The 27,655-nt window shown below is 37.2% G+C and overlaps 1 protein-coding gene across 2 annotated transcripts in view; it reads left to right on the top strand.

Moving 5' to 3' along the window:
* Positions 1 to 27,655, top strand: part of PIK3R3 (phosphoinositide-3-kinase regulatory subunit 3) — a 133,265-nt gene that overhangs the window by 81,416 nt on the left and 24,194 nt on the right. For both annotated transcript variants that reach the window (XM_004740410.3, XM_013044306.2), the window contains exons 2-5: positions 3,173 to 3,281; positions 5,373 to 5,471; positions 16,066 to 16,246; positions 16,877 to 17,002. In XM_004740410.3, coding sequence (XP_004740467.1) covers positions 3,199 to 3,281; positions 5,373 to 5,471; positions 16,066 to 16,246; positions 16,877 to 17,002 — 489 coding nt within the window. In that variant the 5' untranslated portion in view covers positions 3,173 to 3,198. The remainder of the gene's footprint in view (positions 1 to 3,172; positions 3,282 to 5,372; positions 5,472 to 16,065; positions 16,247 to 16,876; positions 17,003 to 27,655) is intronic.

The following is a 27,655-nucleotide window of genomic DNA, read 5'->3' as shown; positions in this document are numbered from 1 at the left end:
GAAGGACCCATGTATGCAGTTCAAACCCCTGTTATCAAAGGGTCAACTGTATAGTCATCCTAAAGGATGTGAAGTGGTATATATATGTATATTTTTAAGATTTTATTTATTATTTATTTGACAGAGAAGGAGAGAGGGAGAGAGCTCTAGCAAGCAAGGGGAGAAGCAGAGGGGAGGGAGAGAGAATCCCAAGCAGACCTCACACTGAGCCTGGAGTGCCACAGGAGATGGATCCCATGACGCTGAGATCACAACCTGAGCTGAAATCAAGAGTTGGATGCTCAGCCAACTAAGCCACCCAGGCTCCCCTGGAGTGGTATCCTATTGTGATTTTAATTTTAATTTCCTTGAGGGCTGATACTCTCTTTTCATGTACTTGTTGGCCATTTGTATATCTTCTTTGGAGAAATGTCTATTCACATCCTGTGCTCATTTTTAATTCAGTTATTTGTCTTTTTATTAAGTTGCAAGACTTCTTTACTCTGGATACAACTTTATTAGATATATGATTTACAAAGATTTTCTGCCATTCTCTGTGTTGTCTTTGCACTTTCTTGATGATGTCATTTGAAGCACAAAAATTTTTAATTTTGATCAAGTCCAATTTATCTGTTTTTTTTTTTTTCCCTTTACTTTGTGCTTTTGGTTCCTATCTAAGAAACCAGTGCCTAGTCCAAAGTTATGAAGATTCAAGTCTGCTCTCTTTAAAAAGTTTTACAGTTTTGGGCTGCCTGGGTGGCTCAGTCAGTTAAATGTCTGCCTTTGGCTCAGGTCGTGATTCCAGGGTTGTGGAATCAAGTCCTGCATTGGGCTCCTGGCTTGGGAAGGAGCCTGCTTCTTCCTCTGCCTGCTGCTCCCCTGCTTGTGCTCTCTCTCTCTCTCTCTGCCAAATAAATAAATCTTTTTTAAAAAAAGGTTTATAGTTTTAGCTTTTACATATAGGTTTTTGATCCATTTTGAGTTAATTCTTGCAGTGTGATGCAGGGGTCTGACTATATTCTTTTGAATGTGGGTAACCAGTTGTCCTAGCACCATTTGTTAAAAAGACTATTTTTTTCAACATTGAATTTTTTTACATCCTTGTTAAAAACATTTGACAGTAAAGAGTTTCTGTTTTGAAGAACATATTCACATTGTTCCCCTTTCCCCCCATATTGTCTTTTTTGTTAATTAAAAAAAAAATGTAGAAACCATCTCAAACTTACAGAAAAGTTGCAAGTACAGTACTAATAACTTATTTTCTTGAACTGTTGAGAGTAAGTTGCTGACATGGTACCCTGCAATGATCACATTTTTGTGTATTTCCCACCAATAAGAACATTTTCTTATATAATGGTGACACAAAACCAGAAAATTAATGTTGATACATTACAGTACCAATCTTATTCTCAGCTCTCATTCAAGTTTCATTCTTGTTCCAGTAATATCCTTTATAACAAAAAGAATCCAGTCCAGAATTACACATTGCATTTGTCATGCTTCTCTAGTCTTTTTCAATCTGGAATGATTCCTCAATCTTCTTGATTTTCATGACCTTGACAGTTTTGAAGATTACAGGCCAGTTTTTTTGTTTGTGTTTTTGTTTTTGTTTTTGTTTTTGTAGAATGTCTCTGAATTGTGATTTGTCTGATGTTTCCTCATGATTAAATTCAGTTTATATGTATTTGGCAGGAATATCCCAGAAGTGATATTAATGTCCTTCCCAGTGCATCCTATTGGGGGCCCAAGATTTTATCATTACTGGTGGTATTAACTTGATTGATTACTTGATTAAGGTAGTGTTTGCCAGGCTTCTCCACTATTATTATTTGTCTTTTTACTTTTGTGACTAATAAGCATTTTGTGGGAAAGCCCTTTGAGATTATATAAATCCTTTCTGTTAATCTTTTGGTTTTTCATTTTATTCATTTACATCTGAATGAGCACATGGATTCTTATTTTGTTTTGATGGCTTATATTACCTTACTATCATTTGTATCAATGCTTGAGTTGTTCCATATTTGATAGTGGAAACCCCTTCAAGGTGGCTTCTTTATTCTTTTGTCAAGGCCCCTCATTTTCGAGCACTTGCTCTTTACTTTTTGGTATAACATGATGTTCGAGGTTCATTTGGTTCTTGCTCTAGCCCAGCTGTAGCCCAGCTCTACCTCAGCCTTGGAATCTGCTTTTCTTCAAAGAGCCCTGGTTCTTTTTAGTAGAGAATAGCATTAAAAACTAAGATCTGGGTGCTAGTTATGCATACGTGGGATGCTGCTGATCGTAGGACTTCTCAGGGGACAGGGGGAATAGTTTTATTACCTATGTGTATAGACATCTGCATCTCTCTTTCTATTAAATTTCATGAGTTCATATCAATAGCTATAATTCCAGTTCAAACTAGAGGGATCCTTCTGTTTTTTTTTACCTTTCCATATTTGTAACTTCCTTTTTAGACTATGAGAAACCTGCTTCCTATTATTTTTAATAGTTGTATTTATTTGATCTATTACTCCGTATGTACCCCATCTCTTGTAGTCATTGCTGCATTCCCTCGACACCTCCCAGCCTCCCCTCCCCCAAGTAGAAACTCCACCCTTATCTGACTTTGTCCCATTATATTGGTATGCCCTCTTCTGAGGATTGTGTCCTCATTGGCTTGGTCTCCACTATTCTGGGCCATCCGGGCCCTATGCCACTGCACTTCTTCCTTCATTCAGATTTAGCATCTCATGCCAGGCTACACTGGTGAGGCTCTCGTCCTCACTCTCCTCCAGCTCTGAGATCCTGTGCTGTGTTGCTGCCTTCCTATGTGGACATAATCCTCCTTCACCTGCTTTGGGCTCTGACAACCAACTCTTGGCCCTTGTGACCACTCTAACTTAATGGCTTTTGGACTGAATTATTTGTTAAAGGGTCATTGTCTTTTGAGAGATGAAGTGTTTTGAGAGACGAATTAAAAGTTAGTATTTTAATAAGGGAAAAAACCCAAGTAGCTTGAAAACTTCACCTTTTAGGCATTTACTGGTAGAGTTCTAGAAGGATTCCTTCTTTGGCTAATGTTTAACATAAAATAACACATAATTTATAATTATTTAAATCTTAATGTACATTGGTTAATGAGCTGTTCCTGACTGAGGAAATTAGAAACAAATAGTAATTTATAGCTACCGAATAATATTCATTTTTCTTCTAGCTCTTCCACCAAAGCCACCTAAGCCAATGACTTCAGCCGTTACAAATGGAATGAAGGACAGTTCTGTTTCTCTTCAGGATGCAGAATGGTACTGGGGGGATATTTCAAGGTAACTAGAATACTACTATAATTCACTGAAGTTTAGAAACAAATCAGTTTTGAGAAGTTAAAAATAAAACATTTTCATGTCCTACTAGTTGTCATTTAAAGATTACAATTTTAAAAATTGTGAGAACACTTCAAAAGTTTCTAAATGCTGTCCTTCCACAAGAAATTGTCAAGATCTTTAAATTACAGGTGTGATTATTACTTTTAATACTATATTAAGGATAGATCTCTGAATAATGAAACTGAAAAGATTTAGGATAGCTACATGTGTTTTTCTATAAAAGATAGTTATAGGTACTTAATTTTCTTTACCTTTCTGTCTAAGGCAACAGTTCCACAATCTTTGCATACATAAGAATCAGTTGGGGTGTGGCCCAGGAATCTACATTTAACAACCTCCCCAAGTGGTTTTGATGCACTCTTCACATCCCTCATTTTAAGAAATGGGAGTTTAGAGCAGTAAAATGCTTCTTAGGTAAAATGTGATTTTTTGGAAATGTTGAACTTAGAGAAGGGAAAAAGTACATATATATTGAAGTTGAATATTCAGATTTCTTGTTTTTCTTGAGTTTAAAAAAAAAAAAAAGACCTATCCATTTCTGTCAGATTGGGTTCAAGGTTGATGGTGTATTCTTCAGTATGCTTATATTTCTCTTTCTTTTGTCTGTTCTCTTCAACTACCAAAGTGGCACTCATTTTTTTTTTCTTTGTTACCATTTTAACCATCTTTAAATGTGCAGTTCAGTGGCATTAAGTACATTCACACTATTGTTCAACCATCACCATCATCTGTCTCTGGTACTATTTCATCTTCCCCCGAAGCGAAACTTTGTACTTATTAAACACTGCCTTTTCTGCCTATTCTTCCCAACCCTGGGAAACCACCATCCTACTTCTGTTTCTATGAATTTGACTACTCTAGGTACCTCACATAAGTGTAATTGTATAGTATTTATCCTTTTGTGACTGACATATTTCACTTAGCACAATGTCTTCAAGGTTCATCGTTGTTATAGCATGTATCAGAATTTCCTTCCTTTTTAAGGTTGAATAATGTTCCATTTTGTGTATATACCAAATTTTTATTTTTTCATTCATCTGGACATTTGGCTTTGAACATCTGGATTGTTTACAGCTTTTGGCTATTGTAAATAATGCTGCCATGAACATTGGTGTATAAATGTTTTTTCAAGTCCCTTTTAAAAATTTTTTATTTCTTTATTATTTTTTAAAGGGGGGGAGGGGCAGAAGGAGAGAGAGAATCATAAGTAGGCCCCCTGCCCAACGTGGAGCCCATATGAGGCTTAGTCTCACAACCCTGAGATCGTGACCTGAGCTGAAATCAAGAGTTGGCTGCTTAGCTGACTGAGCCACCCAGGTGCCCCTCCAGTCCCTGCTTTTAGTTTTTTGGGGTATATAACCTGAAGTGGAATTTCTAAGTCATATGGTAATTCTATGTTTAATTTTTTGAAGGAGACCTAATATATTTTGTATTAAAATAGATCAGAAAATATTTGTTTATAATTGTGCAACTGTTTAAATTTATATTCTAAGAACTTGTGGGTCTGTAACTCAAGAGTATTCTGTGCCCTGCCATATCCTGAGTGTTCTAGTGTTTTTTCTTAAAGTCCTAAACCAACTCTGCAGGAGGAATTTATCATCACTATAAATTCATATTGGAGAAGATTATATTGAAAGGTTGTGAACTTAGTGAATTACCCCCCCTTCAGACACAGCTGCCACTGTTGCTTAAACACAACCTTCTTTCTAAACAGCTGCTGGTTTTTCCTGAAACCCTGCAAGTTCAGACCTGCCTAAGGAAGCCCTAAAGGCTTAATGGAAATACTATCCCCTACAGACAGTTGAAATCTGGAAGAGTTTAAAAAGCAAATAGACCTTCCTTAGATTGCATAATACTGAAAATCAAAACAGAAAGATCCTATCTAGGGGGAGGAATTAAATGACCTCTGAAGGTCCCCATTATTCTATGACCTTAGACATACTCCTCTCCCAACTAGCTTTAGTAATAATATGTGAAGAGAACAATTGATGATTACATTTTTTTCAGTTTTTCCTATAATCTGTTTTTCAGGGAGGAGGTTAATGATAAATTACGGGATATGCCAGATGGTACATTCTTGGTCAGAGATGCCTCAACAAAAATGCAGGGGGATTATACTTTGACTTTGCGGTGAGTATTTTTCAGCATTGTGACTAGTGCTCTATTAGTGTTATTTATTTCTGGGTATACAGAGATTTTTGTATTTATTTAAATGATTATTTACACATTTTAAAATATTTTTACTTAATTTAGAAACATAAGTTTTAGTTGTTTGACTATCCTTTCTCCATATGTTAAATATTTAAATGTCTTATAAAAAGATGGCAACAATTTTAATTTTTATGTAGGAATAAAACTAAAAAGCTAAAATCCCTCAAAGTAAGTTACGAAGTAAGAATTAATACTGTTGACTTTGTATGTGAAGTAGAAGTCATGGGGACAGCCTGAGGTTATTAAGATATGTTAGGAATCTACCTCTCTAATAGCCCTATTATTTTCCTTAATGCAGACTTCAGAGAGTAAAGCTTAACATAGGTTAGGCTTACAAGGATATGTAGAAGATAAAACAATTCTTAGCCTCTATCATGCCATCCACGTGGGCATATTAGAATCTCCTAAGTGATGGATGTATCACCTTTTATATTTACAAAGATGGGACATATATTTTAAAAGATTAGGAAAACTGCATCAGATATTTTTACATTTAATTTTAACAATTAAAATAGTCTAATTACAATAAAGTTCTGTGCTTTTTTTAAAAAGGTACTACCTAAAGAAAAATATAATGAAAATAGCAGCGATATTGTGCTACGCGTTTTACATGCAATATCTTATTCCTCACAACAACCTTATGAATTAGGTATTACTAATATTTCCATTTTATAGATGGGCAACTGAAGATTAACCTGGTTAAGAAACTTTCCTAAAGACATATAGCTAGTAAATGGCAGAGGATGGAGTCAGATTCAGATGTATCTGATTCTTTGTGCCTTTCTGCCTACTATCTTTAGGAAAAATCATGTATTTTATGCTAGAAATTTGGAGTTTCTTATAAAGGCATTATAGGAAGTTAATACCTTGGAACTTTTAATTATGCTGAGGAATAAACAAAATTCTGTAATGATTCACTTCACTTAGTTTTTTTCCCCCTGCTCTAGTCCGGCTTCTGTCTTTACCACTCTCATAAGGAGTGTTAAACCAATGACCACTTCTCTCTTCTTACCTCACCTGACCTCTTGGCAGCTTTAGTCATAGGCATTTCTTCCTAGAAACAGGTTATTGTCTTGACTGTTGTGACATCCCACTCCTGATTTTCTTCCTAACTCTAGGCCAGCCATTCCTTTGCTCAATATCTAAGTGTTAAGTGTTCCAGACTTGGAGTTGGGCCTCCTTCCCTTCTCTGTATTGGTTCTCCCAAGGTGAGCTTGTCCTGTTCCATGGCTTTAATATGCCATTAAATGGTGATGATTCATAAACCCCATCTCCAGCTCTGACCTCCAGATCTCCACTTGCCTACTTGACTTTGCTGCTTACATAACTAGGGTACATATTAATTTGAACATGGTCAAAGGAGAGTTCTTATTTTCTAACCCAACTCTTCCTACCCAAACTGTTTCTCTTCTACTTTTTTTTCTTTCTTTCTACCCCACCCCGAAATAGAACCACCGTTTCTACAGTACTCAAGTTACAGCTTTTCCCCCTCTTACTTTCCTCATCTTCACATCCAGATCCATCATTGAACAAGTCCTGACAACTTTACCTCCAAATCTATATTCGTAATCTCATCATACTTCTCTGTCACTCAACAGTAAGCCCACCATCATCTTGCTTGATTTTTTGCAGTCATTTCCTGACAGGCCTCTCAGCATCTTACAATTTCTAACTTTCCCACCCCTGTTGACCATTTTCTGCACAGAAACTACTAGAGTGATCATTTTAAGAAATGAGTCTGGATTACTCCCTTGCTTAAAGTTCTTTTAAGAGTTTCCCTACTGCACTTAAGGTAAAGAATTTGGATTTTATTCTAGCTTACAGAACTCTATTTGACCTGGACTTGGTCTACTTCTTAAACTTCATTCCTCCCCCTCCCCCCTACATTCAACCTCTCTAGCCTTTTCATACTTCAGGCAAGTGAGGCTTATGCTTCCCTCAGGGCCTCTGCAATAGGTCTTTCTTTCTTTTTTTTTTTTTTTTTTAATTTTATTTATTTATCAGAGAGAGCGATCACAGGCAGGCAGAGAAGCCACAGAGGCGGAGGGAGAAGCAGGCTCCCAGCCGAGCAAGGAGCCTGATGTGGGACTCGATCCCAGGACGCTGGGATCATGACCCAAGCCGAAGGCAGCTGCTTAACCCACTGAGCCACCCAGGCGTCCCTGCAATAGGTCTTTCTGATCTTTGCATCTTTGTTTACTTTTTGTCATTCAGATCTCTGCATAATTGCCACCTCTTCAGGTCTTCCTGAACTACTCTATCCAAAGTAGCTCTCCGAGGATGTATAGTGCCTCAGTTTAATTTTCTGTTTGGGCCACTTCTGTATTTTCGTCTCCTTTTCCATTTTGTAGTTCTCACCCTACTAGAATTAAGTTCTCTGCTATTGGGGACTTTTTTGATCATCGTTTTATTTCCAGACTGCAGTGTGTGATAATGGATAGGCATTAAACAATGGATGCCTAATAAATATTTATTAACAGAATGAATGTCCTCATTTATCTGAAAAATGGTTTTAATCCCACACTAAGGCATTCTTTTATGATGGTTAGATTCCTAAATGCAACTAACTAAAAGCAACAATTTTTGTATCTTGGGCTGAGGAAAAGAACCTGCAAAAGTTCCGTCACTTACCTGAAGTTGCAGTGCTGTTCAGGAACAAAAGCTGGCAAGGGGTCCCAGTCAAAGCCACCATGAGAATTCTTATGCTAGAGACCTACAGCTGGAAGGGATCATTAATGCTACCTCATTCAACTGGGTTTCTGCAGATGTTGGAATTCCCTGCAAGCACTTTTCAGAATCATTGAGCTTTCCTGTGATCTTTCAGTCAGAGGGAGCTAGCATCTTCCCTTTGAGGCAGCCCAGTCTGTTGTTGGGCAGCTTTAAAGTTTAGAGGGTTATTGTTGTGCTAGATATTATGGTAGGACCAGGAATAAGGGCATGAATAAGATGTGGTTTTACCCTCAAGCATTCATAATTTGTTGTGTAATGGTGGAATAGGAGAGATACATATATACTATACCTTAATGCATTATAGTGTTATATTAGAGTTCTCCCCATTTACCCCTTCTCCTAACTCCTGGTAACCATTGTTTTTCTCTCTGTCTTTGCAAATTTGATTATTTTAGGTACCTCATATAAGTAGAATCATAATATTTGTCCTTTGCTGTGTGGCTTTTTTTATATAAAGTAATGTTTGTAAGGTTCATCCATATTGTAGCATGTCATACATTTCTTCCTTTTTAAGGCTGAATAGTATTCTATTGCATGTGTGTACTACATTTTATTTGTCCTTTGGTCCATGGACATTGGCAAGAATATTTTAAAATTTTTGTATCTAGCAGAACGTCTGACATGTAGGTACCCAGTAACTATTTGAAAAGAAAGAATAAATAAGAGAGAGACAAAGAGAAGTTTTCTTAGAGGAAATGACAGTTTAGCTGGGCCTAGGTAGATTTTGTTAGGCAGAAAAGTGATGGTCTTACTAGGGTTTAGTAAATACTCATAGCTCAGTACTAATTACTCTGCAGAGGATCTAAGAAAGTTAACATTTTTTGCTTCAAAGTAGCCATAATCTGGTGAGGGCAACAGGAATAAGAAAATTGCTTTGAATTAAACCAAAATAATGGGAGAAGTTCAAACAATGTGCTTTGGGGGCTGAAAGGAAGGAAAGAGATATTTTGTTGAGAGAATATAGAAAGCTGCCCTTCATGGAAAAAATTGCATTGCCATTTGTCTGGAAGAAGGGAATGGGTTTGACCATGTAAAAGTGGGAGGGGAAGTTGCAGGATTAGGTAACAACAGGAACAGAGATATGGAGGTGAGAAACTATAGTGCCCTGTTCTCTCAGATGCAGTCCCATTTGGCTAGAGGGCCAAGTCAACAAGAGAAACAAGTGATCAGGGATGCAGGGTTGGAAAAGGCTCATGTTAAGGAGGGTCTTGAATTCTAAAATGTGTAGTTTGTATTTAATATTGTAGGTAGGCAGAGGAAACCATTTCATTTTTTCAGCAGGGAAGTATATGATCAGACTACATTTGAAAAGAATAAAAGAGGATAGATACTAGTAAAGGGTTAGAATATCATGAATCATTGGGGTGCTTGGCTGGCTCAGTTGGTAGAGCATGCTACTCTTGATCTCAGGGTTGAGTCAAGCCCCACTTTGGGCGTAGAACTTAAAAAAAACAGACTATTATGAATTGAGAGGTAATGGTGACCCAGAATAAATTTATTTTTTAATCACTTAATATTTATTGAATGCCCACAATGTTCTAAGTACTGTTTTAGTTAGGAAAAGGAAATGATGAACAAGCTGGACATGGTTTCCTGTCTATCGTGTTTATATTTGGAAGTAGAAGTAGGAATAGAGGAGAAGAAGACACAATAAACACATAAAAAATAACTTCACAGTATATGAAATACTATATAGGAAATACACAGGGTTATGTGATAGGGATATAGGAAGAGGGAATTTAAGATAATTTCGAGAAGGAGGGCCTCTGTGAGGAAATGACCTACCTCTGGATATGTAAGATATGTAAGGATATGTAAGAACCAGCCAGGAAAGTGTTCCAAGAAGAGGGAACAGAAAATGCCAAGCACTGATATTTGGAAAGATTTGGTGGATCCAGTGAATACAAAGATTGCTGTGGCTGGCTTACAGTGTGAACCACAGAGTGGTAGGAGATGAACTTGAAAGTGGGAAGGAGCAGATGCATAGAGCCTAATGAGCTGTGGTCAGGAATTTGAATTTTATTTCTAAGCAAAAAAAAAAAAAAAAAAAAAAACCCAAACCACAGAAACCACAATGAAGAAAGTGTTTTAAGCAGGGGAATGAAATGATGGAAAGGTGGAATACACTGTTAGCTAGGAGAGCAGCTCTAGGAAAGGAGTTGAGGAGTCAAAGTAAGAGGCAATAGAGAGCTAAGAGCACAAGGGTTTAATAATAGAGTAGGTATGAGGTTGGGGGGAGAGTTAAAGATGACTGGTTTGAGCTTGTTGGGCTTAGAATGAATGTGCCATTTATAGAAATAGGCAAGTCAGGAACAGTTGTTTTATAGAGAACAGGGGAAAGATGTTGATTTTTACCTGCTCCAGAACTTCCAGGTATAAATATAGAGTATAGTTAGAAATGCAGATATAATGCTTAGAGGAGAGCATAAAACTAGAAAAAGATTCAGGTACCATCTACATAGAGTAAATGGGATTTTAAGGAGAGAGTATATAGAGGGAAGGAAAGGTAGAGGCTGAAGGCAAAATTTTTTTTTTAAAGATTTTATTTATTTATTTGATAGATAGAGATCACAAGTAGGCTGAGAGGCAGGCAGAGAGAGAGAGAGGAGGAAGCAGGCTCCCTGCTGAGCAGACAGCCCGAAGTGGGGCTCAATCCCAGGACCTTGGGATCATGAAAGGCACCAAAGGCAGAGGCTTTAACCCACTGAGCCACCCCGGTGCCCCTGAAGGCAAATATTTCTAGGGACTGTGTTTAGCAGCAGGAAGGAACAGAGGAAGAACAGTCAAAAGAGGTGGTTTTCTTTTTTTTTTTTTTTCAGTCAAAAGAGTTTGAGAGAAAAGTGTAATGTCATAGAAGTCACGGGAGGACAAAATATTAAAAACAGATGGTAGGGGGAAGAAGGAAGGGAAAGTAGAAATCTCAGCACTACAAAGAATCTGAGCCTGGGGTAGAGGGAGGAGGCAGGCTGAGTCTGAGTTTAGTACAAGTTGTTAGTGACCCTCATGGTGCCTGGGTGGTTCAGTCAGTTAAGTGTCTGACTCTTGATTTTGGCTTAGGTCGTGATCTCAGGGTATGAGGTTGGGCTCTGTGCTTGGCATTGGGCCTGCTTCAGATTTTCTCTCTCCCAGGGCAGGTGGGTGGCTCAATAGGTTAGGCATCTGCCTTGGATTCAGGTTATGATCCCAGGGTCCTGAGATCGAGTCCCGAGTTGGGCTCCCTGCTTTGTGGGGAGCCTGCTTCTCCCTCTCCTCCCCCTTTGTGCTCTCTCATTTTCCCTGTCTCTCTCTCAAATAAATAAGTAAATGTATAAAGAAATAAAATCTTTAAAGAAAAAAAAAAGATTCTCTCCATTTGCCATCTACCCCCCTGATGCTTTCTCTCTCTCTCAAAAAAAAAGTTGTTGGTGACCCTCAAATGAGAGGAATGAGAGTGAAATCAGACTGTGAGGGGTAGCTGATAAGGAAATAGAAGTTTTCCAATTCAGTAACTTTTTTTTTTTTTAAGATTTTATTTGAGAGAGAGATTGTGTGGATCAGAGGAGGAGCAGAAGGAGAGGGACAGGCAGATTTTGTGCTGAGCTCAGAGCCTGACATGGGGCTTGACTCCATGAACCAAGCTCAGGACTTGAGCTGAAACCAAGAGTCAGATGCCCAATCAATTGAGCCACCCAGGTGCCCCCAGTAACCATTTTTAAAAATAGTATTCATTGTAGAAAATCTGCATATTTAAATTTTTTTAAAAGATCTATTTATTTATTTGAGAGAGCGAGCGAGTGAGCAGGGGTTAGGGGCGGAGAGAGTCTCATAAACAGACTCTGTGCTGAGCAAGCCCAGTGTGGGCTTGATCTCACAACCCTGAGATCACAAACTGAGCCAAACCAAGAGTCAGGTGCTTAACCAGCTGTGCCACACAGGTGCCCTGGGGTAGTTAAATCCTTAGGAATCTGATATATGCCAGGCATTAGGCCAGGTTGTAGGATATGAGAAGGAATAGCATGATTCTTCTGTTAAAAAAGAGTACAGTGAGGGAGAGAAATATAATAGAAAATTCACCATTCTTGGGGCACGAGGGTGGCTCAGTCAGTTAAGTGCCTTCAGCTCAGGTCACTGATCTCAGGGTCCTGGGGTCAGGCCCTGCATCAGGCTCTCAGCAGGGAGTTTGCTTCTCCTTCTCACTCTCCCTCTGTGCTCTCTCGCACTCTTTCTCTCAAAACAAATAAAATCTTAAAAAAAAAAAAAAGAAATTGCGTTCTGTTTCACTGATAACTTTGAGATAGTCAAAAGATATCTATCTCATGGTCCTGTTGCCACAGCTATCAACATATTTATACCTGAATGTGAATGCCCTTTCTCTTTGCTTCTAGTGGATGACTGTAAATTTTTTACTTGTGGGCTCAATCCCATCCCATCTCTCTATTCTGTTCAAGGACATCACCCTTAGGAATTATCTTGTCTAAAGGCCATCATCTGTTTTTGTCTCTCTACTGAGCCCATCTTCAACATATAAATATGTAATACTATCTCCCATTTAAGAATAATAAAGGACACCTGGGGGGCTCAGTCCCTTAAGCCTCAGCCTTCAGTTCAGGTCAGGATCCCAAGGTCCTGGGATGGAGCCCTGGGTTAGCTTTCCTGCTCAGTGGGGAATCTGCTTCTCCCTCTCTCCCCCTTGCCCCCAGCTGGAGCTCTTTCTCTCTTTGTCAAATAAATAAATAAAATCTTTAAAATAAATAAAATCTAAAAAAAAATTCCATGAGTCTATATCTCTTTCTAATCACTTTCCTATTTCTCTGCTCCCTGTTTATAGCAATACGCCTCAAGACTACAGTTCTTGTAGTCATTTCTTTCACTCTCTCTAATCAATTACAGTCCACTGAAACTATTTTATCAAGATCATTTAGTGATCTCTACTTCACCAAGTCCTAAGATCATTTACCTGGTTGATCATTTTCTCTTTGTTGAAATGCTTTCTTAAAAATACACCATGCTCTTAGTTCTCTTTTAACTTTATTTATTTATTTTTTTAACCTTTTTTTTTTTTTAAGATTTTATTTATTTATTTGTCAGAGAGAGAACAAGCGAGAGCGAGCATAGGCAGACAGAGTGGAAGGCAGAGTCAGAGGGAGAAGCAGGCTCCCTGCAGAGCAAGGAGCCCGATGTGGGACTCCATCCCAGGACGCTGGGATCATGACCTGAGCCGAAGGCAGCTGCTTAACCAACTGAGCCACCCAGGCGTCCCTCTTCTAACTTTATTAATTGCTCTTGGTTTCCTTGGCTGGTTCTTCATCTTCTTCCTAACTGCTAACCATTGGCGAACCCCAGGACTTAGACCTGGGACCTCTTCTTTTGTTCAACTGTGCTCATGTCAAGTAATATCTATAGGCTGACAGTTCCTGAACTTTAGATTCTTCAAGTAGACTGCCGGATCATCTACCCTCAGATGTTCACTAGCATCTCAAACTTAACATGTCTAAAAACAAAATACTTTCCCTTTTTAAACATGTTCTTTTTATATAATCTTCTTCATTTCAATAAATAACAATTCTATTCTTTTGATTTAAGATAAAAAACTTGAAATCCTCTCTATGTTGTCTCTTTCTCTTATATCTGTCCATGTGATCAGTATATCTTGTCAGCTTTCTTCTGAATATATTCAGAATCTCACGATCTCACAATCTCCTCTGCTCACAATCTCCTCTGCTACTATCCTTGTTCAGGATGCCATCATCACTTGCCTAGATTATTTTAATAGTCTCCCAAACTGATCTTTCTACTTCTACCCCTACTCACTTTGACCAGTTTCTTCTTAACCCAGCAGTTAGAGTGAGCCTTTTAAAATACATGGTAGATGATATCATTCTGCTCAGAATCCTCTTGTGTCTCCCCATCTTACTCAGTAAAAGCCAAAGCCCATAAATTGGCTTCAGACTCTTATATGATCTGAGCTCTTACTTCTCTCCTACTAGTGCTCTCCCTTTTGCTCATTCAGCCCCAGCATCACTGGCCTCCTTGCTGTTCCTTGAACATGCCAACCAAGCTATTACCTCAGGGGCTTTGTTCTTGCTGTTCCCTCTGCCTGAAAAACTTTCCCCCTAGGTATCTGCTGTGCTAGTTCACTCACTTCATTTAGAACTGTGCTTAAATGTCACCTGAATAGAGTGTTTTTTTCTTGTGCAACATATAAAATAGCAAACCCTCCACCCCCAGAATGATCTCTTTCCTTTACTCTGCTTTATTTTTTTCCATAGGCCCTATTACCATTTGATGCATCTAGTTTATTGTTATGTTCTATTTTAAAATAAGTCTGACTTGTTCATCCTTATGTGAACTGTACCTCATACAGTTCCTGGCATATATAATGATCAAAGCTTTTTGGGTTTTGTTTTGTTCTGTTTAGAGTGGGGAGGGGCAGAGGGAGAGAGAATCTTAACCAAGCTCCATGCCCAGCGTGGAGCCAGGTACAGGGCTTAATCTCACCACCCTGCTGAGATCATGATCTGAACTGAAATCAAGTCAGATGCTTTACCAACTGAGCTGCCCAGGTGCCCCAAATAAAGTTATTTTGAATGAATGCATGCCTTTTAACTTTTCTCTAACAGAGATACCAGCCTGTATTTATTGTGAGTATATGTCTGGGTGTACATACCTATAATAACTACATATGATTAGGTGGTCCTTCTAATATGCATTTTATAGGAATAGTTCTTCATCCATCTAAATACTGATTTTGTATAAGCATTATTAAATCATTCCATAGATTCAAACGTGTTATGTTTGACCTTTCACAAATCCCAGTGCCTCATTTATCATGTGTAATAGCGTGGCATAAAGAGATGTGGAGACATATTTTTCCCCCCATTAAGTCTGCATGCTGTTAGAAGAAGACTTGAGTGGGAATGGGGCAGTGTTTTGCTATGATAGAATGAATCAACCTGCTGTGGTTTGATTACACTGTGTGGAACTTGGAAAACACTGCCATTTTAAGCTTTGGTTATAAATTATCTTTAAGGAACCATTGGATATGACTCAATAAGCAAAAGTGGTCTAAACTATTTAAGCATCAAATTACCTCATTCTAATATAAATAGCTCTTCAAAAGCTATACTTTAGAAAGCAGTTGAAAGACAGTTGAATCTGTTGAATCATTTAACTATTGTGATGTTCTAAATAAATAGTCATTTCTAAGAATTATAAGCAAATATAAAAGACAAAATAATGTAAGGTGCTAGATTAATTACACAATTATAAATCATTCATGTTTGTACATTCACAATAAAACCTTGAGGGTGTTGGTGATTATGTGTGACTCAATGTTTATCATCCCCCTTCATACAGAGATGGCGTCTGCTTTCCCCCACAGACACACAACCTTGCATCTTTAGGTCCCAAAGAGATTGTCTCTGCTCTTTCTGAAAAAAATATTATTAGAATTTAAATTAGAAAATCCATTCAGAAAATAAACAAAAGATATAATTTACTTCTGTTTTAGTTATTTTTCTTAAGTGATTATTTTTGTTAAATTTGTTGATACTGACTGCTGGATAAGTATATTTGCCTTTAGTAATCAAGATATGTTATAGATAAATGAAATAGTTATAAAAATAACAAGATGTTGTATATATTTTTACACACATAATTGTGTATGCCTTTTTACCAGTTCCAGTCTCATTAACATAGTAAAACTTGTTTATTACATGACATTATACTTTTATATCTCCATATGAAAGTAGTACTTTGATAAAATTTTGGGGAAAAAAATCTACAGTTGCTGTCTTGTTCACAGGAAGGGAGGCAATAATAAATTAATAAAGATCTATCATCGAGATGGTAAATACGGCTTTTCTGATCCTCTGACATTTAATTCTGTGGTGGAGCTCATTAACCACTATCATCATGAATCTCTTGCTCAGTACAATCCCAAACTTGATGTGAAGCTAATGTACCCAGTGTCCAGATACCAACAGGTATGATTATAGAAGTTTTTTTTAAAAAGACTATTTATTTATTTGAGAGAGAGAGAGAGAGAATGAGCAGCGGGGAGGAGGAAAGGGAGAGGAAGAAGCAGACTCCCCATTGAGCAGGGAGCCCAATGTGGGGCTTGATCCCCAGACCCCCAAGATTGACCTGAGCCAAAGGCAGATGCTTAACTGATTGAGCCACTGACATGCCCCTATAGAAGTTCTTGATAGCTGTTCAAGTCATTTTTAACATCACTTCATTTTAATTTACCAGGCTTATCAGTTAAAAAAAAAGAACAAATCTAGTCATTTTAAATTTCCCACTTAAGATTTAAGATATTTCTGGAACTTATTTTTTGGCTACTGTCCTTAATAGCTTGTTGCATGTCCTTATTAACTTTGTATAAAAATACTTCTGTTTCTGTTTCCTATTTATACTTTGTTTCTTAATTTTTCAAGTATTAACTATTTTGATGTGATCTAAAGACTGAGAGTTAAAAAAAGGATTTAGTGCTTTTGCATGCTTAATACAGTGGCTTAAACTTACAGTAGAAAAGCAATTTAAAAATAATAGATGTGGAAAAATTCACGTGTCATAATGTTAACATCCTTTATTTCTTGTGTTTAACTGTACAGGATCAGCTGGTAAAAGAAGACAACATTGATGCAGTTGGTAAAAAACTGCAAGAGTACCACTCTCAGTATCAGGAAAAGAGTAAAGAGTATGATAGGCTATATGAGGAATATACCAGAACATCCCAGGTTAGTAAATTTTTGTTGTTTAGGCCAATTAAGTATGCAATGGTACAGTTACTTCAGATTTTCTATAATTCACCTGCCAGGCCTTAGCTGTCTTAATATTTTCAACAGTCTTTTTGAGACTGTGATGATATAGATTCTTCTCACATTCATAAATCACTTTTTTATCGTTTTTCTTAGTTATTAATTTTTTTCAGTTAGTGTTAACTAGGATAAGGTTTGACTGAAAATGACAAAAAATAACAATAGCAAAGATTTCAGAATGCGATTTATTTTTCTTTCATGTATAGACACAGTGCCAGGGATATTGTGTCGACTACACAGTCATTAGGGCTTAGGGTTCTTCTGTTTTGATGCTTTGCCGTCTGTACAAGTTGGCTTACTCCACTATCAGCCATCACAACAATATTCTAGCAAACAAGATAGAATAGGAAGGAGAAAGGAAAGTTTCCTGTTTTTAGGGCTACTTCCTAGAAGTATACACTGCTTCTATTTTCATCCCACTGGTAAGACATAGCTGCAGATTACAACTAGCTGCAGGGAGGCTAAGAAAGCTAATTTTTATTTGGTCAGGTATACCCAACTAACATTTGTGAGTTTACTGAGGAAGAAGGAATTAATGGGAATTATGAGACCACCAAGAGTCTTAATCACAACTTTAAGATTGTAAGTCTTTTTTTTTTTAAGATTTTGTTTATTTATTTGAGAGAGAGAGAGAGTGCACACAAGCAGGGGAGGGGCAGAGAGAGGGGGGGGGGAGAAGCCAACTTTCTTGCTGACCAGGGATCCGGACATGGAGCTCCATCCCAGGACCCTGGGATTATGATCTGAGCTGAAGGCAGACGCTTAGCTAACTGAGCCACACAGGCACCCTAAGATCATAAATGTAAATAATCAATAAGATTTCTTTTATCATATGTATGTAATAGAACAAGATTCTGAACAATAATCTACCTTTCTTCCTAGAACTTTTTTTTTCTAGTTCTTTTCCTAGAACTACTTTTTAAAAAATATATACTTTATTTATTTGAAGGGGAACAAGCACAAGGAGGGGGAGGGGCAGAGAAAGAAGGAGACTCCCTGCTGAACAGGAATCATTACCCCTGGGGCAAATAATACATTATATGTTAATAAAAATAAAACAAAAAAATAAGTATTTGGGGCTTCTCTAGATACTGCTTTTCTAGTTTAATTTTTTTGTATTCAGTGAACATACTCATTAAGGTTGCAGTCTTTTGAAATTTATTGACTTATGACCTAGTACATGTCTTATCTTAGTTAACTTGCACACTGACAAAGACTAGTAAAGTTGGTATAGTGCTCTTTCAGTTGTCAGTATAGTCCTCTCTAAATATCAGTTAGGTCAAAGTGATTTATGGTGTTATTCAGATATTCTATATCTTTACTGATTTTTTTTTTTTGCTAGTATCATCAGTTAATTAGGAGTCTTTTTTTTTTTTTTTAAGATTTTGTTTATTTATTTGACAGAGAAAGATAGTGACACTGAGAGGGAACACAAGAAGGGGGAGTGGGAGAGGGAGAAGAAGGCTTCCCACTGAGTGGGGAGCCTGATGTGGGTCTCAATCTCAGGATCCTGGGATCATAACCTGAGCTGAAGGCAGGCACCTAATGACTGAGCCACCCAGGTCCCCTAATTAGGAGTCTTAAAGTTTCTAGTTACAAATGTAGATTTGTCTATTCCTCTTTTTTAGTTGTTAGCTTTTGCCTTCTATTAATTGAAATTCTGTTAAGTTCTCATACATTTATAGTAAATTTACTCCTTTATAATATGAAATATTCCTTGGGGTTCCTGGGTGGCTCAGTTGGTTGAGTGCTGGGCTCTTGATTTCAACTCAGGTCACAATCTCAGTGTTGTGGGATCGAGTCCCTCATCCTCCATACTGAGACTGCTTGAGATTCTGTCTCTTCCTCTCACTCTGCCCCTCACACATTGCCCCCCCCAACTCTCTCTCTTTCTCAAATAAATATATAAATCTTTTTTAAAAATATGGAATATTCCTCTTTATATCTGGTAATCTTTCTGGTCTTGAAGTCTGCTTTTTCTAATAGATCCCCATCAGCTTTTGTACACGTAGTATTTGCATGATATATATTTTTTCTGTCCTTTTACTTACTCACTTACTTACTTTATTTATTTATTTATTTTCTGTCCTTTTACTTTCAATCTATTTGTGCCATAGCTAAAGTGCATTTCTTATGGATAATGATATATAGTTGGGTCTGGCTTTTTAATCCAGCCTGATAATCTCTGCCTTTTAATTGGAGTATGTAATCCATTTGTATATCTTGTAATTATTGATACGGTTGGGTTTACATTTACATTTTTGCTGTTTTCTTTTTGCTCCATCTGTTTCGTTCCTCAACTCTTTCAATGTTGTCTTTTGCATTAAACATTTTTTAGTGTTCTGTTGTGATTCCTCAGCTGGACTTTAAGCTATGTCTGTCTCTCTTTTTTTTTCCTATAGGAAGTTGCTCTAAGGATTACAACATGCATTCGTAATCACAGTTACTTAAGTTCATATTTGCCACGTAGCGTGTGAATATAACTGTGCTATTACATAATTCTATTTCCTCCTCTTATTATTGTCATGTATTTTTTGTCTATATGTTAATCCCATAATTTATTGTTCTAATATTTGCCTATTCTAGGTACTTTATATAAAAGGAATCATATAATATTTGTCCTTTGGTTACTTCACTAGTTATAGTGTTTTCAAGGAAAATCCATGTTCTAGCATATTATCAAAGTATCATTTTTATGGCTGAATAATATTGCATTGTATGTGTATATGACATTTGTTTATCCATTCATTTGTTGATGGACATTTGGATCATTTTCCAGTTTCTGGCTATTGTGAATAATGAACATTGGTGTACAAATAACTGTTCAAGTCTCTGCTTTCATTTCTTTTAGATATATACCTAGGAATGGAATTGCTGGATCATATAGCAGTTCTGTATTTAATCTTTGAGAAACTGCCAAACTATTTTCCATACTGGCAAAACTATTTTATATTCCCACCAGCAATACATAAAGATTCCAGGTTTTTCTCATCCTAAGACTTGGGTTTTTTTGTGCTTTTATCTTCAATTTTTTATAGCCATCAGAGCAGTCATGAAGTGGTATTGTTTTCATTATTGTTGAGTTTTAGGTTTTTTAATCCCTTATCAGATACATGATTTTCAGGTATTTTTCCCATTTTGTAGGTTGTCTTTTTGCTTTCTTGATAGTATCCTTTGACACACAAATGCTCTTAATATTGATGAAATCCATTGTTTTTTCTTTTGTTGCCTATGCTTTTGGTATCATATTCATGAACTTGTTCCAAATCCAGTGTCACAAGGCCTTTCTCCAATGTTTACTTCTAAGAGTTTACTGTTTTTACTCTTAAATTTAGATCTTTGATCCATTTTGAGTTAACTTTTATATGTGTTGTGTTAAGGTTCCAGCTTTATTTTTTTACACGTGAAAACACATTTTCCGTTTGCTGTGGTCCCAACACCATTTCTCCATTGAATGAACTTGGAATATTTGCTGAAGTGAGACATTGATCATAGCTGTGAAGGTTTATTTGGGGGCTTTCTGTTATATTCCTTTGGTTTATATGTCTGTCCTTATGTCAAGGATATGTTTTGATTACCATAGCTTTGTAATAAGCTTTGAAACCAGGAAGTGTGAGTCTTCCAAGTTTGTTTTTTTTCAATATTGTTTTGGCTATTCTGGGTGCCTTTCAATTCCAGATGAATTTGAGGTTCAGTTTTTTTATTTCTGTAAAAAATCTGGTTGGGAATTTGATAGTGATTGCATTAAATCCATATATCACTTTGGGTAGTCTTATCATCTTAACAATATTAAGTCTTCCAGGCCATGAACAAGGATGTCATTCCATTTATTTATGTCCTCTTTAATTTCTTTCAGCATTGTTTTGTAGTTTTCAATATATGAATTTCTTACTTCCTTGGTTAGATTTATTTTTAACTGTTTTATTCTTTTTGATGCTATTATAAATGAAATTGTTTCCTTAGTTTCTCTTTTGGATTATTCACTGCTAATGTATAGAATACAGTTGATTTTGTGTATTCATTTTGTATTCTGCAACTTTGCTGAATTTATAAGATCCAAGAGTTTTTGGTGGATTCTTTAGGGTTTTATAAAAAGGTCATCTCATTCAATTTGGATGTCTTGTAATTGGTTTTCATTGCCTAATTGCTCTGGCCAGAACTTCAAGTACTTTGTTGCATAAGGTCGTGAAAGTGGTCTCATTGTCTTATTCATGATGTTAGGTAGAAAGCTCTCCCATTTTACCATTGAGTCTGATGTTAATCTTGCGTTTTTCATATATGGCTGTATTAGTGTTCTATGTCTGCTCTAACAAAGATGACAAACTGGATGGCCTGAGACAACAGAAATTTATCATCTCACTGTTCTGGGGGCTCTACGTCCAAAATCAAGCTGTTGGTAGTGCCCTTCTCTTTCTGAAGGCTCTGGGGAAGAACATTTATTGTTTTTCTTAGCTTCTGGTGGTTGCTGGCAGTCATTGGCATTCTTTGGGTTGGACACATCACTCCGGTTTATACCTTCATTATGAGTGATATTATCCCTCTGTGTCTCTGTTTTCTCTCTTTGTAAGGATACTAACTAATCATTGGATTAAGACCTATCCTAATCCAATATGATCTCATCTTAATTGACATAAGACCCTATTTCCTAATAAGGTCACATTCTAAGGTCCTGAGGATTAGGAATGATCACATCTTATGTGGGAACACAATTCAATCTGTAACAATGGCCTTTATCATGTTGAAGTTTCCATTTCTAGTTTATTGTTTTTATCATTTTGGGTTATTGGATTTTGTCAAATACTTGGTCTACATCAGTTAAGATGGTCTGATCATGTGTGTTTTTTTTCCTTCAGTATATTAATGTTGTATATGGACTGATTTTTATATGTTGAACCATCTTGCATTCCTGGGATAAATTCCATGTGGTAATAGTGTATAGTTACAGTCTTTTTAATATGCTGCTGAATTTAGTTTGCCAGTATTTTATTGAGGATTTTTTCATCTGTATTCAAAAGGGATGTTCTGTAGTTTTCTTTTCTTGTAGTCTCTTGATCAGGTGTCAGTGTCAGTAATGATGGCCTCATAGAATGAGTTAGAAAGTTCCCTCTTCCCTCCTCTTCAGTTTTTAGAAGAGTGAGAAGGATTGGTACTAAGGTAGGGTCAGAGGGAGAAGCAGACTCCCCACTGAGCAGGGAGCCACATGTGGTACTCCATCCTGGGACTCCAGGATCATGACCTGAGCTGAAAGCAGTTGCTTAACCAACTGAGCCACTGCCCAGGTACCTGTTAATTCTTTAAATGTTTGGTAACTTCTCTAGTGAATCTGTGCAGTCTTAGACTTTTCTTTGTTGGTTTATGGGATTATAGGTTTGACTGTCTGTCTGTTTTTGTAGGCTCCATGCCCAGTGCGGAGCCCAGTTTGGGGCTTGAATTCGTGGCCCAGAGATCAAGACCTGAGCTAAAATCAAGAGTCAGACGGTTAGGGGCACCTGGACACCTTAGTCAGTTAAGCACCTGATTCTTGATTTCAGCTCAGGCCATGATCTCTGGGTCATGAGATTGAGCCCTGTGTCAGGCTCCACAATGGATGTGGAGCCTGTATAAGATTCTTTCTCTCTCTCTGTTTCTTTTTGAGTCAGTTTTGGTAATTCTATACTTCTAGGAATTTGTCCATTTAGGTTATCTAATTTATTGGCATACAGTTTTTTAATAGTATTCTCTTATAATATTTATTTCTGAAAAGTGGGTAGTATTCTCCTTTAAACTTAAAATTTAGTAATTTGAGTCTTTTTTTCCCTTAGTCTAACTAAAGGTTTTTCAATTTTGTTGATCTTGGTAACTAATTTTTAGGAGCACCTGGGTGGCTAAGTCAGTTAGGCAGCTATCTCTGGCGTGGGATGTAATCCCAGGGTCCTGGGATTTAGCCCCACATCTGGTTCCCTGCTCAGTGGGGAACGTGCTTCTCCCTTTCCCACTCTCCCTATTTGTGCTCTCTCCCTCTCTCTGTCAAATAAATAAATAAGACTTTGTCTATAAAAATTTTTTTTTTAAATTATTTTTTTTTAAAAACTAATTTTTAGTTTTATTGATTTTCCTCTATTTTTCTATTTTCTGTTTCATTTACCTCTCCAATCTTTATTATTTCCTCTTGCTAGCTTTGGGTTTGGTTTGCTTTTCTTTTTCTAGTTTCTAAGGTATACAATTAGATTATTGATGTGAGATTTTTTTTTTAAAGATTTTATTTATTTATTTGATAGAGAGCACAAGCAGAGCAGCAGAGGGAGAGGGAGAAGCAGGCTCTCCACTGAGCAGGGAGTCCAACTGGGGCTCTCAATCCCAGGACCCTAGGATTATGACCTGAGCTGAAGACAGATGCTTAACGGTTAGCTGAGCCACCTAGTTGCTCTGAGATTTTTTTCTTTTTTTTTAAACGTAGGGACACCTGGATGGCTCAGTCAGTTAAGCATCCAACTCTTGGTTTTGGCTCCGGTGATGATCTCTGTGTCTTGGCATTGAGCCCCACATCAGGCTCCATGCTCAGTGGAGAGCCTGCTTGGGATTCTCCTCCTCTCCATCTGCCTCTCCCACCACTTGTGTGTGTGCTCGCTTTCTCTCTCTCTCTCAAATAAATAAAACCTTAAAAAAAAAAGGTATTGACAGCTGTAAATTTCCTTGGGCACTGCATTTGCTGTATCCCATAAGTTCAGTATGCTGTGCTCTAATTCTTAATTATCTCGAGGTATTTTCTAATTTCTCCTTTCTTCTTTGATCCAGTGACTGTTTAAGAATGTGTTGATTTGGGCGCTTGGGTGGCTCAGTGGGTTAAAGCCTCTGCCTTCGGCTCAGGTCATGACTCCAGGGTCCTGGGATCGAGCCCCACATCGGGCTCTCTGCTCAGCAAGGAGCCTGCTTCCCTTCCTCTTTCTCTGGCTGCCTCTCTGCCTATCTGTGATCTCTTTCTGTCAAATAAATAAATAAAATCTTAAAAAAAAAAAAAGAATGTGTTGATTTCCACATATTTGTGGGTTTCCCAGTATACCTGAGAAGAATGAATATTCTTTGCATCTGAAACAAGTCTCTTATAGAAAGTGTATGGGTGGATCATGGGTTGTTTTTAATTTTTTTCTTTTGTGTGTGTTTGTTTTTGTTTTTGTTTTTTAAGTAGGCTCCATGCTGGGCGTGGAGCTCAATATGAGGCATGAACTCACTACCCCAAGATCAAGACCTGAGCCAAGATCAAGAGTTGGACACTTAACCAACTGAGTCACCCAGGCACCCTGGGTTTTAAATTTTTAATCCATCTGCAGTGTCTGCCTTTTAGTTGGAGAATTTAATCCATTTACATTTAAAATAATTGCTGATTACTAGTAAGGGAAGAACTGACTTCTGGCATTTAGTTATTAGTTTTTTATGTGTCTAATGTGTCTTTTGCACTTCAGTTCTACCATTACTAGATTTTTTTAGTATTTAATTGATCTTTTGTAGTGCATCTTTTTTCTGATGCCCACTTCTTTTCCTTTTTTTTTTTTTTTTTAAGATTTTATTTATTTATTTGACAGAGATCACAAGTAGGCAGAGAGGCAGGCTGAGAGAGGAGGAAGCAGGCTTTCTGCAGAATAGAGAGCCCGATGCAGGGCTCGATCCCAGGACCCTGAGACCATGACCTGAGCCACTGAGCCATCCAGGCGCCCCCTTCTTTCCTTTTCTGTATTTTTTTAAGTTTTCCTTAGGAAATACCTTCAAGATTATAATTAATATCTTAACTGCACAACAATCTGATTTCATCTATGACTTATTCAGATTTGGAGCAGTATATAAATACTTTGCTCCTATACATCGTTGTTTCTTCCTCTTTATATTGTTATTGTCACTAATTATTTTCACATTGTATGTCCATTAACATAGGTTAATAATCATTGTTTTATGCATTTGTCCTTTTTTAAAAAGATTTTATTTATTTATTTGACAGAGTGAGAGAGCACAAGCAAGCAGAGCAGCAGAGGGAGAGGGAGAAGCAGGCTCCCCACTGAGCAGGGAGCCCAATGCAGGGCTCCATCCCAGGACCCTGGGATCATGACCTGAGCCAAAGGCAGTTGCTTAACCAACTGAGCCACCCAGGCACGTTTTTTGTTTTTTTGTTTTTGTTTTTTTTTTAAAGATTTTATTTATTTATTTGACAGAGAGAGACACAACGAGAGAGGGAACACAAGTAGGGAGAGTGGGAGAGGGAGAAGCAGGGAGCCAATCCCCGGCAGGGCTCAATCCCAGGACTCTGGGATCATGACCTGAGCCTAAGGCAGGCACTTAATGACTGAGCCACCCAGGTGCCCCTGGATTTGTCCTTTACATATATAGAAAAAAAAAAGGAGTTATAAACCAAAAGTACAATATTACTTGGCTTTATATTTCCTATGCAGTTAGCTTTACCAGTGTTCTTTATTTCTTCTTGTTATTCTTTGAATAACTCTCCAGTGTCCTTTAATTTCAGTCTGAAAGTCTTTAGCATTTCTTGTTGAGTAGATCTAGTGGTAAGAGACTCCCTCAACTTTTGTTTATCTGGGAATATCTTCTTCATTTTTGAAGGATGGTACTATTTGGATATAGAATTCTTTGTTGACAGTCTTTTTCCTTTAGGACTTTACATATGCCATCCCAATGCCTTCTGGCCTCCATGGTTTTTGATGGGAAGCCAGCTATTAATTTTATTGAGGATCCTTTGTACATGACAAATTTCTTCTCTTTTGCTTCTTTCAAGATTCTCTGTCTTTTGACAATTTGACTAATGTAAAATACGTGTTTCTTGTATCTCTGTGTATAGCTTAAAATTATAATTGTTACCTGTGGAAATGTTAGTCATCTATGAGCTATTCTAGTATTACTGTAACTCATGGTCTTGTTTTGACCCTAATATTTATACTATCAATTTTTCTAGCCCAAAGCCACTGATCTTATTTCCAAGCTAGTATCTGTGGTGGGCAGTGTTAAGATAGAGAATACACCTGGATCTACAGGGCTGTGGGCCTACTAGGGGATACTGCCTATGAAGATTATTGATTAGATATGAAATATAGTACTGACTGGGAAAAAGTATGGGATTTCAGTGGCCAGAAATTCTATAATGGTCTGTTTTCCTACATGAGATGTTTAATTCCATTTTATTTTCAGGTTTAGTAAGTCACTTACTCAGAATGATCTTAATAACTTTTTCTTTCTACCTGATACTTGAGCTATATGTCTGGTGTACCTGTGTATGTTTTTTTATACTGCAAATTTCAGCTTCTCTGTATTCCTTTAGCTCTCTAGATGAATGATCTGTGAGGCCAGTGTTTGGGGTAGAATGGGGGAAAAGTTACTGATGCTTCTTCAGATTGAATCAACATAAATGGTCAACATCAGGGGATAGTGAAATGATCATACATATAATAGAATGTTATATAGCTATTAAAATAGATTTTCAGAAATTATTTTAAAGCTTTAATTTTGGGGCACCTGGGTGGCTCAGTGGGTTGGGGCCTCTGCCTTTAGCTCAGGTCTTGATCCCAGGGTCCTGGGATGGAGCCCTGCATCCTGCTCTCTGCTCAGCTCTCTGCTCCCTCTCTCTCTCTGCCTACCTCTCTGCCTACTTGTGATCTCTGTAGAATAAATAAATAAAAATATTTTTTAAAAAAACTTTAATTTTTAAAAAGCACAAAAGCTACATAAATATTTGTGTTAAATTCAGCATAAATTATTGCTGAATTCTGTATGAATTACTGCATACAAAATAAAAGTCCCCATTCCCTGGAGGCAACTATTGTTACTAAGTGATTTTTAGGAATTCCTGATGACCTGAGAAATGCTTATGATGTAGCTTCAGGCAAAGGAGACAGCATGTAGAAGTGTGTGAACAGAGTGATTTCAGCTGTGGTTATACCCACTGACCGGAAAGGAACACTTAATGAAAATATGCTGCAATGTATGAGGTGATAGAATTAAGAAGATTTGGGAAAAATACAGTTACATATAGAAAGGAAGAAATAATAGAAATAATAGTATGCACATTAATAACAATAATATATATAATGAAAATGACCTTTTTCTAAACAAAATGATATAAAATTATTCTATAACCATAAAAAATGATGGCCTATATTTGCTGATTTTGAGTAATTTTTAAAGATTTTTTTTTTTTAAAGAGCGGGAGAGCATGTGTAAGCATGAGTGGGGGGAGGGACAGAGGGAGAATCCTAAGCAGACCCCACACTGAGTGAAACTAGACATGGAGCTCTATCTCATGACTCTGAGATCACAACCCTGAGATCATGACCTGAGCTGAAACCAAGAGCTGAACGTTCAACCGACTGTACCACCTGATTTTGAGTAATTTCTAAGACGTATTATGCAAAAAAAAAAAAAAAAACACAAAAAAACCAAGGTAGGAAAAATGTATGTGGTATACTGTCATCTATGGTTAAAATATATCATGACTAGACTAAGGTATTCAGTAAATGTTTTTGGATGTATAATCTCCCCCACCTTTTTTTTTTTTTTTTTAATCTGAGTCTCTCTTTTTCTCACACATTCTCTCTCTCT

The sequence above is a fragment of the Mustela putorius genome, unplaced genomic scaffold, assembly GCF_011764305.1.
Source record: "Mustela putorius furo isolate JIRA1106 unplaced genomic scaffold, ASM1176430v1.1 tig00003853_pilon_pilon_pilon, whole genome shotgun sequence".
NCBI classification, from domain to species: domain Eukaryota; kingdom Metazoa; phylum Chordata; class Mammalia; order Carnivora; family Mustelidae; genus Mustela; species Mustela putorius.
The sequence above is the reverse complement of the archived record's forward strand: the minus strand, read 5'-3'. Positions and strand labels throughout refer to the sequence as shown.